General features: G+C 37.7%; 1 protein-coding gene across 2 annotated transcripts in view; it reads right to left on the minus strand.

The window, feature by feature from the left end:
- The window catches only part of LOC134796284 (amyloid protein-binding protein 2), a 99934-nt gene that overhangs the window by 21141 nt on the left and 60669 nt on the right, over positions 1–18124 (minus strand). For both annotated transcript variants that reach the window (XM_063768344.1, XM_063768343.1), the window contains exons 2-6: positions 16977–17090; positions 11731–11845; positions 9037–9163; positions 7869–8021; positions 7469–7669 (exon numbers count right to left, since the gene is read on the minus strand). In XM_063768344.1, coding sequence (XP_063624414.1) covers positions 7469–7669; positions 7869–8021; positions 9037–9163; positions 11731–11845; positions 16977–17090 — 710 coding nt within the window. The remainder of the gene's footprint in view (positions 1–7468; positions 7670–7868; positions 8022–9036; positions 9164–11730; positions 11846–16976; positions 17091–18124) is intronic.

Raw genomic sequence — 18124 nt, forward strand, 5'->3', positions numbered from 1 at the left:
ATAATATTATCGTATTATAAAATTGCTGGATTATTTTAATTAATGAGTTACGGATTAATGAGTTACGGATTGATGAGTTACGGATTAATGAGTTACGTATTAATGAGTTACGTATTAATGAGTTACGTATTAATGAGTTACGTATTAATGAGTTACGGATTGATGAGTTACGGATTGATAAGTTACGGATTGATGAGTTACGGATTGATGAGTTACGGATCGATGAGTTACGGATTAAAGAGTTACGGATTAATGAGTTACGGATTAATGAGTTACGGATTAATGAGTTACGGATTAATGAGTTACTGGATTAGTGAGTTACTGGATTAATGAGTTACTGGATTGATCAGTTACTGGATTGTTCAGTTACTGGATTGTTCAGTTACTGGATTGATCAGTTACTGGATTGATCAGTTACTGGATTGATCAGTTACTGGATTGATCAGTTACTGGATTGTTCAGTTACTGGAATGATCAGTTACTGGATTGATCAGGTACTGGATTACTGGATTAATCAGTTAATGAATTATTGAGTTTATTGGATTATTGAGTTGAGTTTATTGTATTATTGAGTTGAGTTTATTGGATTATTGAGTTGAGTTTATTGGATTATTGAGTTGAGTTTATTGGATTATTGAGATGAGTTTATTGGATTATTGAGATGAGTTTATTGGATTATTGAGATGAGTATATTGGATTATTGAGATGAGTTTATTTAATTATTGAGTAGAGTATTGGATTATTGAGTAGGGTTCATTGGATTATTGAGTTGATTTAATGGATTATTGAGTTGAATTATTGGATTATTGAGTTGAGTTATTGGATTATTGAGTTGAGTTATTGGATTATGGAGTTGAGTTATTGGATTATCGAGTTGAGTTATTGGATTATCGAGTTGAGTTATTGGATTATTGAGTTGTGTTATTGGATTATTGAGTTGAGTTATTGGATTATTGAGTTGAGTTATTGGATTATTGAGTTGGATTATTCAGTTGAGTTATTGGATTATTGAGTTGAGTTATTGGATGATTGAGTTGAGTTATTGGATTATTGAGTTGAGTTATTGGATTATTGAGTTGAGTTTTTGGATTATTGAGTTGAGTTATTGTATTATTGAGTTAAGTTATTGGATTATTGAGTTGAGTTATTGGATTTTTGTGTTGAGTTATTGGATTTTTGTGTTGAGTTATTGGATTATTGAGTTGAGTTATTGGATTATTGAGTTTAGTTATTGGATTATTGAGTTTAGTTATTGGATTATTGAGTTATTGGATTATTGAGTTTAGTTATTGGATTATTGACTTATTGGATTATTGACTTATTGACTTATTGGATTATTGGATTATTGGATTATTGGATTATTGGATTATTGGATTATTGGATTATTGGTTTATTAAAATATTGGATTATTGGATTATTAAAATATTGGATTATTGGATTATTAAATTATTGGATTATTAAAATATTGGATTATTGGATTATTAAAATATTGGATTATTGGATTATTAAATTATTGGATTATTGGATTATTAAATTATTGGATTATTGGATTATTAAATTATTAAATTATTGGATTATTACATTATTAAATTATTGGATTATTACATTATTAAATTATTGGATTATTAAATTATTAAATTATTGGATTATTAAATTATTAAATTATTGGATTATTAAATTATTAAATTATTGGATTATTAAATTATTAAATTATTAAATTATTGGATTATTAAATTATTAAATTTTTGGATTATTAAATTATTAAATTTTTGGATTATTGGATTATTAAATTATTGGATTATTACATTATTAAATTATTGGATGAAAAAAAAGACGGAAATAGAGAATGTTATGTTGTGATGAGACACGTTTGTGTCATGAGAGTGATTCAGTAAGTAGCACATTAAAAAAATAAAAATGGAATCAAAAAACAAGAGAAATAATGTGCTACACGTAAAATTTGATTAAAAAAATGGTATGTTGTGAGACACGTTTGTGTCATGAGAGTGATAAAAAAAAAAACAAACGGAATCAAAAAAAAAGACGAGAAATAATGAGTGAAAAAAAAAAAAACATAGCAATCGAATATGTTAAGTAATGTACTTTATATGTATTGATGCATAAAATTTTTTGTATATTGTTGTATAATTATTGAATAGAAACTTAAATATTTAGATGGATTTATTGGATTTGAAATAATTATGTGAAGATATAGATTAATTCAATAAATAATAAGAAAAATGTATATAGACAAACAAAGAAATTGTATTAAATGGGTAATGAAGGATTAATAATTTTCTTACTGAATGCCCGATGATTTGACATGCCGAGTGTAAGATTAGATGACAGACGCGATTAGTATGACTGTGCATGAGGACATGCACAATGTCAGGATGGGCGAGTGTAAGATTCATTAAAATTACTAATTATTAGAAACAGATTTAATGAAATAAAGAGTTGAATAATCATTGGTAATCTATAATTTAATAAATTTAAAAGTAACGTGATTGATACATAGTTGACCTTTGTAAATAGAAGGTAGTTGGAAGAAAGAATAAAAGACGACTGGCATGGCGGTTAACGGGCATTCGGTTACGGGCAGAGGTGAAGGGAGGACGATTGTGAAGTGCATGAGGTGATTGGATATTGAACTGTAACGGAATATTGTGATCAGGAAATATATTGCTGTTATGGAAGAAGGAATTTTTATTACACTTCAGACCAGTTTAAAAACAGACAGCGAATTTAAGTTTTTGATACAAAACTTGTTTTTGCTCTATTTCGTTTGTTTTATAAACGGGAGCTATATTATTATCGACAGGTGACAACTCACTAATTACCACCACAAGTTCATAGCCACAGTCACAGTACAAGAACAGTAGTGAATCTTCATAGAAATGTGCCGCTGCCGGCTTGAATGTGTGCGTGCGCGCCGGGCGCCGTGTACGCACGCGCTGCCACGCACACATTAGCATAATATACGGGGGAATACGGTGGCGGCAGTGTGGGCCGTACCGCGACTGTGATCGCGCGCAATCGAGTACGCTACCCGCCCGCTCGCATTTGTCTGCTCTGACGGTAGGCCTTAATTTTTTTGATCATGACTATGAACAGAGGCAATAGTATAAGTAAAACAAGATTGAATATCACTATTGTATACAATACTTTTTCTACGAATCAACAAAAATAATACTTTAAACTAGTAGAATCATACAAACAAACCAAACCAAAAGTATACAGCTAAGATACGGGAGCAGCCGCGATACCTTCATAATACTGGTACGCGCCCCGGCCACCGCGTTAGTTGGTCAATGACACCTTCTCGTAACTCATGAGGCCCTGGTACTTGCTCCGCGCTAAATTCAATTTTTAGACAGTTATTTTCTCGATTTTGGCCACCATAGCCTACGGAGACTAACAAGCAACACTAAGTGGTTTTCGTAGTCTATGGATGTTGCTATATTAAGGGTGTCACATGCGCGTTTCTGACTTATGAACCAATTATTTCTACTATACAACCTAACATTAATAATTAATTTGAGCTATGGTTTTGTTTCGTCCTCTTGACCGCGGCGAGCTGTGATTGGTCAATTTCATTATAGTTGAATAAACTGTATCGAAATGAATATTATAGTTGAGTTGGGACCCGTACATTAAAAATACCCATTTGCAGTTTGGTATATGAAATCTTAATTCAAAAATTACAGTCGACGAGTAGTAAAAAAATATTATAGTGTCTCAATAACGACTCCTCAAACCCGGACTTGTCATTCTTCATAATACCTACTTGCCCATGCTTCCCTAAAACCTTTTTACTAAAGTTATACGTAAGGATGAGAATTTACTTTAAGAACCGCAAACAATAAAACGTTCCGAACATGCAGAAACCGGAGGATTTTTTTTCTGTATCGAATTTATAATTTGTTTAATAACTGCCATTTCCTAATGTAAATATTTAAAAAGCGTTTTATTTATACTTCATTTATGGATTGATAGAACATTTCATTATATTATAATAAATAGAAACGTAGTGCTACTCATAATACGCAAATAATATTTAACTAAAAATAAAAGTGACAACCCTAAGCGAGGTAAATCGCCGGGGCATGATGGACTCAGCGTTGAGCACCTGAAGCACGCTGGAAAACATCTGCCCAGAGTACTTGCCATGTTTTTTACACTCTGTCTGAACCATTGTTATCTGCCCGATGAACTAATGCAGACTGTTGTAGTCCCAATCGTCAAAAATAAGACGGGTGATGCCTCTGATCTGTCTAACTATAGGCCGATATCCTTGGCTACCACCATTGCCAAGGTACTGGACGGTCTACTTGATGCCCAGTTAGATCAGCATATCAAATTAAATGACGCCCAATTTGGCTTTCGGCGTGGGCTGTCCACAGAGAGTGCTATCCTGGCCCTCAAGAATACCGTCCAGTACTACACTAGTAGGAATACACCGGTTTATGGTGTGTTCCTGGATTTATCAAAGGCATTCGACCTTGTATCATATGATATATTATGGGCCAAGTTACGAAATGAAACAAGTGTACCTAGGGAAGTGATAGCTCTGTTTAAATATTGGTATTTACATCAAAATAACTTTGTAAGATGGGGTAACACAGTCTCGAGTAACTATAATTTGATGTGTGGGGTGAGACAGGGTGGGCTGTCTTCCCCAAAACTGTTCAATTTGTATGTCAACCAACTCATCGAGGAGCTGAGCAGTACCTATGCCGGATGTCACATTGACGGAGTCGCTGCCAACAATTATAGTTACGCTGATGACATGGTGCTGCTCGGCCCTTCAATCGACTCGATGAGAAGGTTGATAAAAATATGCGAGTCCTATGCTGTGGCCCATGGACTCAGGTATAATGTCAAAAAGAGCGAAGTGATGATTTTTAAAGCCGGTAAAAAAAGTTATCCGACGGTACCGCTAGTGGCACTCTACGATGTCCCTTTAAACTTTGTCACTAAGTTCAAGTACCTGGGTCACTGGGTCACTGACGACCTGAGTGATGACATAGATATTGAGCGAGAGCGTAGGTCGTTGGCTGTCCGATGCAACATGTTGGCCCGCAGGTTCGCGAAATGTACTGTACAAGTAAAGACTACACTTTTCAAAGCGTACTGTCAGTCATTCTACACATGCAGCCTGTGGACCAACTATACGCAGAAGGCATACAACGGCCTACGTGTGCAATATAATAACGCGTTCCGGGTGTTGATGGGGTTGCCGCGATTTTGTAGTGCCTCTGGTATGTTTGCCGAGGCACAAATTGACAGCTTTGCGGCGATAATGCGCAAGAGGTGCGCTTCACTGATGCGTCGCCTGCGCGGCAGCCCCAACAGCATTCTGAGCGTGTTTATGGAGCGCGAAAACGGCCCCATGCTCAGCCGTTGGCAGAGACTGCATGCAGTTATTGTTTAGTTTTTAGTTTTACTTTAGTCTATTTTTATGTTATACTAACACTAGTAATAAGGTTTTAATGTTCACTAACAATGTATGGACCTTTAGTCTGAAATAAATGATTTTTATTTATTATTATTTATTATTAAGCGCCAACGCAAAAGTAGGCAAATAACTTGCCGAGCGGCCTTAGATTCACTACTGTTCTTAGTGTACTGTGCCACAGTGAACCATATTACCTAGTACTAAAAGAAGGTCGATTTTTGTTTAAATTTTTTTTAGTAATAAGTGAGTTTTCTTTGTCACCTGAAGTTATAAACTAATTACAGGACTAGATATACCTCATGTCATTGTATGTGCAAAGTTTCATTACAGTACGTAGTTTTAAAATGAGAACGAACTCCGTCTGTATGGGAAGGTGGAATTGGGCCGAGCTTGCTGGGGACTCTAACCCGTTTTCTATTCAGAACTCAGGGATTGGAAGCGTAGCCACGGGGACGGTCTCGGCGGTATAAAAACTAGAGATGCCACGAATATTCGGTATTCGGCCACTTTGCCGAATATTCGGTATTCGGCCGATTGTTGCCTAGTGTTCGGCCGAATACTGAATATCTATTGCACCTACCTCAAAAGAAAAATTACACAAAAAATAACTAAAAACTAGGTATATTTAATATTTAAAATGTATTCTTGGAAAGTAGTTAAATACGAAGGCACTGTTGAAGGAAGCATTTGTTGATTACAAAATATTTTATTTTTATCATATTGGGTCTGATTTGATTGACTCTAACTACATTCATTAATTCTGTTCAACATAAAAATATATCTTAGCAAACGTTGTGCTTTGTTGGCGAACAGTTTTCATAATAATTGTAACTCAAAATGTTCGCATGTCATGCCGATTATTAGGTCGCCGAATATTCGGTATTCGGCCAAATTCACTATTCGGGGCATCTCTAATAAAAACGTTCTGAAGCGCCATTTCAAAGCTTGCGATATCTCCTTTGAGCGTTGGGACGAGCTTATTGCGCATAGGAGATCAGAATGGCACAATAAGATAAGAAAATATACAATCAGAAAGCGGTTATTCCCCAAAGCTGTTTGGGGTATTTCGGAAAACGGTAAATTCTCATTTCGGAATAATCCGGGCGATACATTGAGCCGTTTTCACAAAAAATAACTAAAACCACCCATGTCATTTAGGATTTTAGGTAGTTCATTGACTTTTTTGATGTCTTTTTTATGAAATGTTAAAGTAATGATAACTACTATCAAAATATTTATCATATCTTCATCTAAGTATGTCATTGTCATCCTCATTTGACCGATAATTATAAAATAACCGGAAAGGCGATTAACCTAAATATTTGCATATCTCTTAATCCCGCCTTAAAATAGTATCCTCTCTTTGTTATAAATATGGATTTCTTATCTAATCGAACATAGACAAAAGTCTAATTACCTGTACATTATCTGTACACTGTTATTGTTTTTCCAGTTTTAGACAATGGCATTCTATTGTCATGTTTTATCCATAAAATTCTGCTAATCGAAATTCAACAAAACATTTATCGTCTGTATCCTGTATCAACATTGATTATTAGGTAAGTATCAGAACATTCCGAACCCCTAAGTCAGAAGAAAAGAAACCTTCTTTTAACCTTTTGAACGCCACAGACGGCAACTGACGACAACGCAAAATCGTGACAACGACGCCAAAGTCGGCATTTGACGTCGATCGTTATATGATGAAAATCTACTGAAAAACATCCCATTTTTAGTTTGGAATTATTTATTCACAAAACTAAATTTTACCCCCGTGGCGTCAGTGGCACGGCAAATGGATACGCCGCGCCGTTTGGCGTTCAAAAGGTTAAAATTACAATCAGACAATATATATTAAATAATAATTGAGGGCGTAAAATGCAGCAGCATTTGTTCATTTTGACACAATATCTTCGTGCGACGACGACGATACACCGTTAGCGCGATGTAGAAATCACCCGTAACCGCACAGCGCCATGTAGCAAGCAATTTGATCAATGTGACACTTACTTTGCCGGCGTATCGGGACGCAGCAGACGTAAGGCGCGCATAGCCCACGCGTGCGCGGCGCTGTAATCGCAGCGCACGAAGAACAGAGCGCTGAATTCCTTGAAGAGGCGCGCTAGGAGCGCTGAGAGTGCCCATTCGCTGGCCGGCTCGTGCGGGTCGGTCAGCCCGGGGACTTGGGAGAGGATGTCGCATGTGTCCAGTCTGGGAAAAAAATTGACATTGATTTGAATTTGAAAATGGGACATTTTGAACCTTAAACTTACACACTTAAGATTAACTTTCGTTTGTAGTTATTCCTTCGGCGCTTTTGTAGAGTTGTAGCTAACTTATTCTTTGTAGGCTTAGCAGGTCGAGCGCTAGTTCAGAATGAATCTTACTGCACCGACATAAGGTCTGTTACCTGCGGCTGCACTCCTCGGAGACATGTCTGGGCGTGTCTGGGCGAGCGGTCTGTGTGGGAGCGTCGTCGGTGAGGCTCAGCAGGTCGAGAGCTAGTGCGTACGTTTCGGCCGCGGCCGGGAAGCAGCAATAGGCGGATTGTGTGTTTAGCAGTCTGTAAAGAAACCATAAATTAATTTAATTGTTTCAATCATACTTCTACGCACAGAACTTCTTCAGATCACAAAACTGCAAAAAAAAGGCAAACTGTCCCAGTTTTTGCCACGGTTCTCTTGGGGGGCCAGGGTCTGCTCCGCAACGTAATCTTAAAATTGCCACCTAAACTCCAACCCAGAGGGGAAACTAGGCCTTATTGGGACTAGTCCGGTGACAATTGGATACTTTGGGACATATATCAAACATATTCGTATATTATACATATGTAGTTACCATCGAGAAATTAATTTACATGTTAGGAAACATTTGCTTTGACACAAAAACCGGGGCAATATTTGCATAGATAACGATCATTCTCACATTACCTAATCACGTATGTTTTAATTAGGACAAGCACAGGTCAATGGCATCAAGTCAGAAGAACACGTGAATTTTGTCACGTTTTAGATGTAATCGCACAACTTGCTTAGTGGACCGGACATTGCCAGTTAGTCATGTTAATATACTTTAGCACCTACTTAATACTTAACACATTGGGTTATAACGAAGCGAAGTAGAGTATTTGTTTGTACTCTGTATGATTTTCTAATTAGTTGTCTTGTCCACTTATGTTGCGGGCACACGTGACATTGCAAATGAAAAAAGGATTAACAATAAGATGCTGAAGTGGAAATACGTGTCTAAAAGGTGAGTCCTGTCTTTAACATTTGAACTAGATGTCGCCTTTAAGGTACACTGTTGTGCATTTTTGCAGTAAAAACAAGGATGTCGAGCGTTGACGTTGGATGTCGTATTACGTACGTTTGTCTATCCCAATTATGTTAACACATTCACGGCGAAGAACCCGACAGTCGGGTACACTGTTCGTAGCGACTACGCGCTCCATAATTACGGCAAAAACGTGGCTACGCGCTACGAGCGTAACCGTAGCACATAGTGGCAATGAATGTGTTAAAACGGGACCGGGGGATGCTTGGTATATAGTTAGAGACTATCAGAATCAGTGTACATGCCTGTGGCAACATTCGAGAGTGAGTCGTGTGTAGTGCGCGCTCGGCGGCTGAGCGCGGCATAGCGCGCGACAACGTAACAATACGCGTTGCGCGTCCGCGTACCAGCCCGCCTCATTCAGAAAACCACCTGCAACAGACAGAAACAAAATAAATTTTAAAGAGAAACCTTTTTGATAACAATAACACACTTAGTAGTCAGCAGCAGAAGTTGCTAAGCGGGCGAGGTGTTCAAAATGATCTGGACGCGACTTTATTGTTAAGAGAATAAGAGCGTGTCAAGGTAATTTTGAACACCTCGCCCGCTTAGCAACTTCTGCTGCTGACTGTACCTACTCAAATACATACACATCATTTTCTAAATCATAAATCATTTATTTTCTCGTGTTAAGTAAAACTGCATGACAATTTGTTGGTGAAGGGAAGGTATTATTTATCTACCTAGTTAAAACACAAACCATCAATTTGACACGCCGCGGTTATTAAATGGTTTTGACATACTTAAAACTTACAGGTGAGGTGACTGACAACAAGGAAATACCGGAAAAAAAGCCCCTTATTCATAAAAATTGTTTGGCAAGTTCAATTTGTCACTTTCTGACAAACGTCAAAATGACGGACAGGGTCAAATGATTACCAACGGCTTGTTAGAGATACGTTTATGAATTTTATGACTAACGCCATGACATGAGTTGACTAAGTTTGCTAAATAATTTACATTTACCTGCTAATAATTTTATTACCGGTTAAAAACTTTTTTGTGCACATGCGTAAGCGATTTTTAGGGTTCCGTACCCAGAGAGTAAAAACGGGACCCGATTACTAAGACTCCGCTGTCCGTCCGTCCGTCTGTCGGTCACCAGGCTGTAACTCATGAACCGTGATAGCTAGTCAGTTGAAATTTTCACAGATGATGTACATATTTCTGTTGCCGCTATAACAACAAATACTAAACACAAAATAAAATCAACATTTGAGTGGGGCTCCCATGCAACAAACTTCATTTTTTGCGTAATGGTACGGAGGCCTTTGTGCGCGAGTCCGACTAGCACTTGGCCGGTTTTTATAAACGTGCAAAATAATGACCTGTATCCGCTGTATCTGGCTAAGTAGATAGGCACAATTAAAGTTCAAGGGTAAGTTTATAAATTGGCTAGATTTGAGAGAGCAGAAAAATATTAACATTTTATTTCATAATGGATTCGTTTTGCTGATCGCGTACTTAGATAAGATGGTGTAAGTATACGTAGGATAAACGTTAGGTATTTTAAATTAGTAGAGTAAATACAGGCATGCGAAACAGAGAATTCGATTGCACAACAGAATTTAAACATATGGATTTAGGAATCTCCAGCATTTCTTCTAAGTTCAGGTTCAGACTCTAATAATGCCTTGGCACTAACTAGATAGGTCGGCTAAGGTTTTCAACTTTTCATACACAGTAATTGTCAATGTATGAGTCTTAACGCTTTGCCACTCTGCAAGATCCCTATGGGAAAACGATAAGATAAGATAATTAGATAACACTCTGCCAGCAAAATGTTTTGAGAATCTCTACTTCCCAAGAACAATAGGAATTCATTAACAATTTATGTTTTATTTTGCGATACAAGATTAAATTGTTAGATATTCTCAAAACACGAAAGTATTTCAATATGTCAATCTCAAAACACGCGACCATTGTATACGACCATAGAAACGTGTTTCACTCACGTGGCCCAGAGTCACGAGTTTAAACTAGGTACGTCAATATTAGTCTCAACTCAACTCTCTGACACTGTGGTATTTCCCGAGTCTAATATGGGTCGTTTTAAGCTGCCGATCGGCTTAGACTATCTTAAGACTGTGTTTGGCACCGGCAGCGACGACTATGTTTTTCAAGTCTGTACTGGCTGAAGTTTGCATCTAACTAAGCTATCAGTAGAACTACACTGCAGCCGCCAGCCCAGACTAATCCTTGAAGCAAGCGTTCTAGACCTGAAATAAATCTACTGACCAAGTCTCAAGCTCACAAAACTTAGGCTACCTAATATCTTACCACCGCGAGCTGTCTTCACGCAACGTTGCCAGCTTCGTCCCCGTCGATTCTGTATCTATGTGATAGTCAGTTACGTTCCACACAAGACCTAAGCTCAGATACTGACCGAGCCACAAGCCCAGTTGGATCAAGTATTCTTCTTAGCTATCTACTGAGAGAGTCTCAAGCCAAGATCGATGAGTTTATCGTCACACCGCGTCCTACCTCAGAAAGCGACGTTGCCAGCTTTGGGACCTACACCCTGGACCTGGGGGCAGCTATGTATCAATATGGTCGTCACTATCGTCAGCAACGTTCCATGCAAGACCTGAGCTCAGATATTACTGACCGAGCTGCATGCCCAGTCCACTGAGGCATTCCTCGGAACATGATTGATAACCTAAAGTTCTACTGACCGAGTGTCAAGCCCAGATCGATGAGCCTATCTTTGCACGTCCTGTCTTCACAACGCGACGTTGCCAGCTTCGTCTCCATACTGCATATGTGTGATTGACCTCGCGATTGTAACCAAAAGTTAATCTACTGACCGAGTCTCAAGCCCATATAGATGAGGCTATCTTCATACGTCCTGTCTTCGCGCGACGTTGCCAGCTTGGTCGTCTCTGTATCGTCACTATTCTCAGCAACGTTCCACGTAAGACCTAAGCTCAGATACTGACCGAGCCGCAGGCCCAGTTGGATCAGGCATTCTTCAGAGCGCGCGTTGGCGTCGCAGCGCGATAAGTAGCCGGTGGCCAGCTCTGCTGACAGCTTCGATCCATGCTCTATCACGGCCTGGAACAAAGAAAAAAAAACTGTTAGATAGGAGATTATAAGACCTTAGCGAACTCGGCGCCGTCGACTGGACAGACACGGCTTTGGACAGAGTAGCATGGCGGTCTTTGATGTCGGAGGCCAATATCTACTTCGGGTAGTTGCGCCACAGCAGTAAGTAAGATAGGATTATAAGGAAATGCCTGCCTTCGATGATGGAGGTTATCACAGATATTTGGTCCTGTGTTATGGATGTCTTCTATGTCGTAAGCATATACTCGTCATTATTATTTATCTATTTACGTATGTACATCGTCGATAGTACCTATATATTGTGTATCCGGCTTTGATGATGGGATCTATACGTGAACAGTTCGTTTTCATTACGACTCCACGTGAACAGTAATCTCCCATACAGTACTTACATACACCTCACACACACATTCCTGAGAAATGCATATCAACATTTAATTTATTTGTAAATATTTAAAATAATATTCCGTGATTAAGGCCTTTTCCACGTGTTATAACATCGCCGATTTTAATTTGTCTTTCGTCATTTCCATGATATCATAAAACATCGAGTTTGTATTTTTATAACTTGCATTTTATTCTTTATTAAAGTACATTCACATCAACAAATAATAATAATTTAAAGAGATTATAGAAATGGCCAGGTACATTGCCGCTTGTCAGGGTTCCGTACCCAAAGGGTAAAACGGGACCCTATTACTAAGACTCCGCTGTCCGTCCGTCCGTCTGTCACCAGGCTGTATCTCGTGATCTGTGATAGCTAGAAAGCTGAAATTTTCACAGATGATGTATTTCTGTTGCAGTTATAACAACAAATACTAAAAACAGAATAAAATAAAGATTTAAGTGGGGCTCCCATACAACAAACGTGATTTTTGACCGAAGTTAAGCAACGTCGGGCGGGTACTTGGATGGGTGACCGTTTTTATAGATAATGGTACGGCTAGAGATGTGCGCCGATGGCAAAATCATCGGCGGCGGCGTCCGATGATTTTTTGACCGGCGGCGGCGGCGTGATCGGCGTGAAATCGGCGTGGCATAATTTTTGATACTGCATGAGAACGTGGCTGTAGAAACTCTATATTAAAGCCTTCTGAGTATTTAGTAGGCTATCCAAAACATATTATGTGTGTTTTCTAAATTATTGCCGAAAATTATATCCCATCATGACACTTGGCAACCATTTATTACCAATACCAACCTAACGGTTACCAACGGTATGTTTAAATATTAAAATAAAAAGGATACTTTATAACGCTACCTTTTAGGCAGTATTTATACTTACTTTGTAAGTGGAATACAAATAAAACACAAAAAAAATCTTTATAGTTAAGTCTTAAATCTATGTATATTGACTTTTCCCAGCCGCTGTCGCCTCACCATTTGTTACGAAATAATGATGAACTACATACTTTACATTTGTCTGAACTGAAGTTTAACAGAAATGTAATGTTAGATTAAATATGTCATCGTTTTCGAAAGAAAACGTCTCTGGCAGGTAGATTCGCTCAACAGAATGTCTTTGAAGTGTCCCGTTTTATGGAATACTAAGGTCTACTTTGTATTCTTTACTACTAGCTTAGTGATGATTAGGCTTAGGACTTTTCGTAGCATACCGTGGTTCTAAAATTCTTGGAGCCGCCGTATGTGAAATTTTCGAAGTCAAAGTCAAAGTCAACAAGTATGATGTCATATTAAATATAATGATTTATACATACTGTCACATCGTTACTGAGTTCATTTTAATCGAACGTAATTAATTTTATCATAAACTATATAGGTTTTTTAATATAATACTAATTACTGATCACATGTGATGCTACAATATTATTTACCCATCCTCTTTAATGCCCGTGTTTAGTGAGTAGTGCAAATTCATTCGCAATTTAAAATTAAAAAATATTGACATAATTAGTTGACACTTTTGATAAGAGACCGAAATTTGGTCACAAAGCTCCATGATAAAGAAATACCTCAATTCCTCGAGAACACAACGTTAACTTCAGTGGACGTGGAATTATCGTTCTCGACACACAAAAGGGTGTTTGATAATTGTAGAACTCGTTTAACCCCGGATAATATAGAGAAAATCATAACTATTCATTCCTATTACCATTTCAATGACGAAAATGAAGTAATAATTGATGAGGATTATGACACACTTATTCTAACAGCCAGTACTTTCTCAAATATGTAGAATTATTGCTTATAAATAATAATAGAGTTGACCTAAAAATGTTACATAAATTAATTTTGTTAGAAGCTTCAGTTTAAGTTTGATTTGTTGAGTAAAGCTTAGCGAGTTATATTATAGCTTTTATTTCGACCGATCGCGTTTCGTCTGCTGAAATTATCGTTATATTTTCTAGGAAATTACCGTTATGAAATGCATTGTAAATTAATATATAACATTATACTATTTATATTAAATGTCCTTTTTTACTTTATTATATATTATTTTACGACTAAAAATTCCATAGAATCTAGAACCACGGTATGCTTCAAAAAGTCCTAAGCCTTTAAAATAACTTCATACTTTTTGACTTCGACTTTGACTTCGAAAATTTCACATATGGCGGCTCCAAGGATTTTAGAACCACGGAACACGAAAAGAACGAAAAGTCCTAAGCCTAGTGATGATAGTTGGTGATTTAAGTTCCTATAAGTAGGTATAATTGTTTAAGTATAGCTTATTGCGAAGCTTTAAACTGATTTTTATAATTTTGATTGAAATATATATTGTTAAGTAAAAAAAGCTGATAATCACCATAAAATAACTAAGAATTGATCGTGTAATTTTAAATGAAATTGTATATTATGTGATAAATAAATAAATCATATTTATTTATCACATAACATAATATACAATTTCATTTACGTTCTACAGAAAAGCTGTGCGAAAAAAAATCAAATAATAACCTGAGATCTTGTTTAAATTAACACTAAATCGTTATCACAGCTAACACCGCAACGACAAAACTGATGCTAATTTGGTTCACCGGCAAATAATAAGCGAAAAAGCATAAGGATCTTAAAATTATACCTCTGACAATATCTATTCACTACGCAAAATGGAATAAGACACGATAGGTAACAAAATTTCCCACGCCGATTATACGCCGGTCAAATTTATCGGCGGCGGCGGCGTGGAAAAATCGTCGGCGGCGGCGGCGGCGGCGCGTCGGCGCGGCGCACATGTCTTGCCCGGTGTTTTAGGGAACAGTTAAAACGCAGAACGGAGTCCGATTAAAGAGTTTATGACAGGACAGATAAAGTTAACTGTTTATGACAATAATATATCACGATATTCAAGTGATGATCATGAGCTAAATTGATGGTACCTAGTTATTGGGTGGCGGAGACCAAGACTCCCATTATGTCCGCCGGTATTTTATCTATAGGTACTTTTTAGGGTTCCCTACCCAAAGGGTAAAAACGGGACCCTATTACTAAGACTCCACTGTCCGTCTGTCTATCTGTCTGTCACCAGGCTGTATCTCATGAACCTTGATCTAGACAGTTGAAAATTTCACAGATGATGTACTTCTGTTGCCGCTATAACAACAAAATACAAATACTAAAAAGTACGGAACCCTCGGTGGGCGAGTCCGGCTCGCACTTGTCCAGTTTTTTTAAGTCTGTACATAGCAAAGTACACCGTCGGTGCAATATGAATCGCGGCGCTGTAGCCTAACGAGTGTATGATTAGAATGACATTGGCGAGCACAAACAGTGCATTGTTGCCAATACGACAGCCGACGCTAATGCGTCTACACTCGATTGATATGGAAGGAATGGTGTCGCAGTTATCGTCTTACGTTACAGAAAGAAGAAACCTACGTTACGTTTCTTGTTTACAAAGACTTTTGAATAAAGGATATAATTGAACATTTTTTTTCACGACACCAGCTGGTAAAGCTGGTTGATTGTTCAAAAACTGATGAGGATGTTGCATTTTATCCGTATGTGGGGCAAAGTAATCTGATGCAAATTTCGAGTTTTCTTATGTTGGCTGACAGAATTTACCTTTAAATGATGATTTTGAATGAAAAATGTTCAATAACTTTCATTTAGATTTGATTTGATTTTGAACCTATGATATTTTACAGTTACGATTTTCTTCGCGTTGGTGTGAAAATTTTATTGTGACACCCTTTTTGTGCTGACTGCACTTCTAACTTCTTCTCATTTGCCTATAAAGTATTATAATAAAAATGGCTGATGATTAGCAATCTACTTATCTTTCCACGATCGAATACATGAGTAAGAACCAAGAAGAAAACTAAAATGAAGTATAACTCTGTTATTCTCCATGACAATGTATGCATGCATGATTCATTACATTACAAGGCACTCTGGTATAAAAATACTGTTTGTTCATTGACCTTTTGCTCCTCAATATAAGTGCGATAACATTCAGTGTTAATACTTATGATGATCGATGTGATTACGATAGTATGGCCTGTCCGATTTCTAAAATCAAGTTCGCCATACATTTACTATGGGTATAATGGGTATAATACAGATTTCTGTTATGATTAAGTACTAGAATAATTGTCCATTGTTTTACGTGTTTAATGAAGGTTTTATATCATTATCGCAGTTAAATGATTATGAATGATGTTAAATTATCCTATTAATGAGTGAGGCCTATCTCATATACTTAAGTCATATATAGGCAACAGCCACTTCGATTGCAAGGCAACAGCCACTTCGATTGAAAACAGACTAGACTTTTCATCGAACGTCCTAACGTTACCGGCTGTATTTCCACTATATGTCGATGCATGTTTGATCCGACTTTATTGTTTTTTGAGCCAGGAGAGACCCCACACAAGCGTCTTTTGAGCGTCGGGGTCTAACCAGCGCTATGGAAAATGATGTCGCTACGTAGTTGCGGCAACGTTGCATCGAGCAGCAGCCATAACGTTGTCTAGATGCTGACGCTCCGTAGACGCTGGAGTGGCGTCCCTCTAGACAGCGTACCTTTTTACTTGCGGACCTTTATTGGCCAGACTTTAGACTTAGGCAACATAAGGTACTGACTAACCGGGAATTTTTATTTGTGGACCTTTATTGCCCAGACTATAGACTTAGGCAACATAAGGTACTGACTGACCTGGAAGCACTGGAGCAGCCTCAGCTGGGCGCCGCCGAAGCGCAGCAGCCTCTCGAAGATGTCCAGCTCTGACAGCTCCGCGCCGAGGATGCAGAGCCTCTTCTCCTGGAGCATCTGGATAAGAGAGAGACATTGGTTAAGTATTAACGAAAGTGAGAACCACTGGCAACTATGATAAGTTACGTATGTAAGACTTAGGCGAGCGAGCGCATCAGGCGCCTATTCCATCACGCTGATAATTGACATCTGACACTGACATTTCCGGGTTAATAAGTAAGGAAAGTACGTAGCCTCAATACATAAGGTATTTGAATGTTGGACCAGCAATGTACAGTGAGCGGCGAAATTGCATGGAGAAATTACCTATGAATGAATTCATTGTATAAGTTTTTTTGCAATTTTACTGCTGATGGTAGGTAGGTACGTCAAATTGTCATTGTTGATGGGTGACAATTGTCACAGAGGCCAACCAAGGACCTGAGTGCGCGATATAAGTAAAGTTCACTCAGCATCCATAGTAGCTGATAAAACAATATAAGTACTATAACTATCTTTCTAACCTAAACATTCACGCTACGCTACCTACACTCGTAGCGCTAGCCGCCGTAGCAAAAATCAGCATAAGTTAAAGTCCGCATGTAGCAAAAATTGCCCGTAGAGTTCGACAATGGTGCCTGCTCTGATTGTGGCATTATATTGCGGCCTTGATCTAAACAATCTTCTTCAATGAAGCCATGTCATACGTCATGATTGAAATCAGTAATCGATGACGCAGGCCCGTTTATGACTTCCTCTGAATATACGCAATTATGTCGATATTACACACGATAATATACATGCTGTTATTGTTGATATGTGTATTTGTAGAGAGTTACAAGAGAGGGTCATGTATGGATATTTTTGTGCAAGATATTATAGCATAGCCGATGACGCCAAGTTAAATTAGCCGAACATAAATGTCTATAATGTAAAAATACTAACACTAGTTTTTAAGATATTTGCTTGTATTACTAACACTCTATGGATACTTTTGTTTGTCCGAAATAAAGAAACTTATTATTATTATAAAACAAATATGTCCGAGGTACACCAATAATTCTTAAACCAAAAATGTCACTAGTGTAAAAAGTGGTATCGTCTTGGGTCGT

The sequence above is a fragment of the Cydia splendana genome, chromosome 13 (genome assembly GCF_910591565.1).
Source record: "Cydia splendana chromosome 13, ilCydSple1.2, whole genome shotgun sequence".
NCBI classification, from domain to species: domain Eukaryota; kingdom Metazoa; phylum Arthropoda; class Insecta; order Lepidoptera; family Tortricidae; genus Cydia; species Cydia splendana.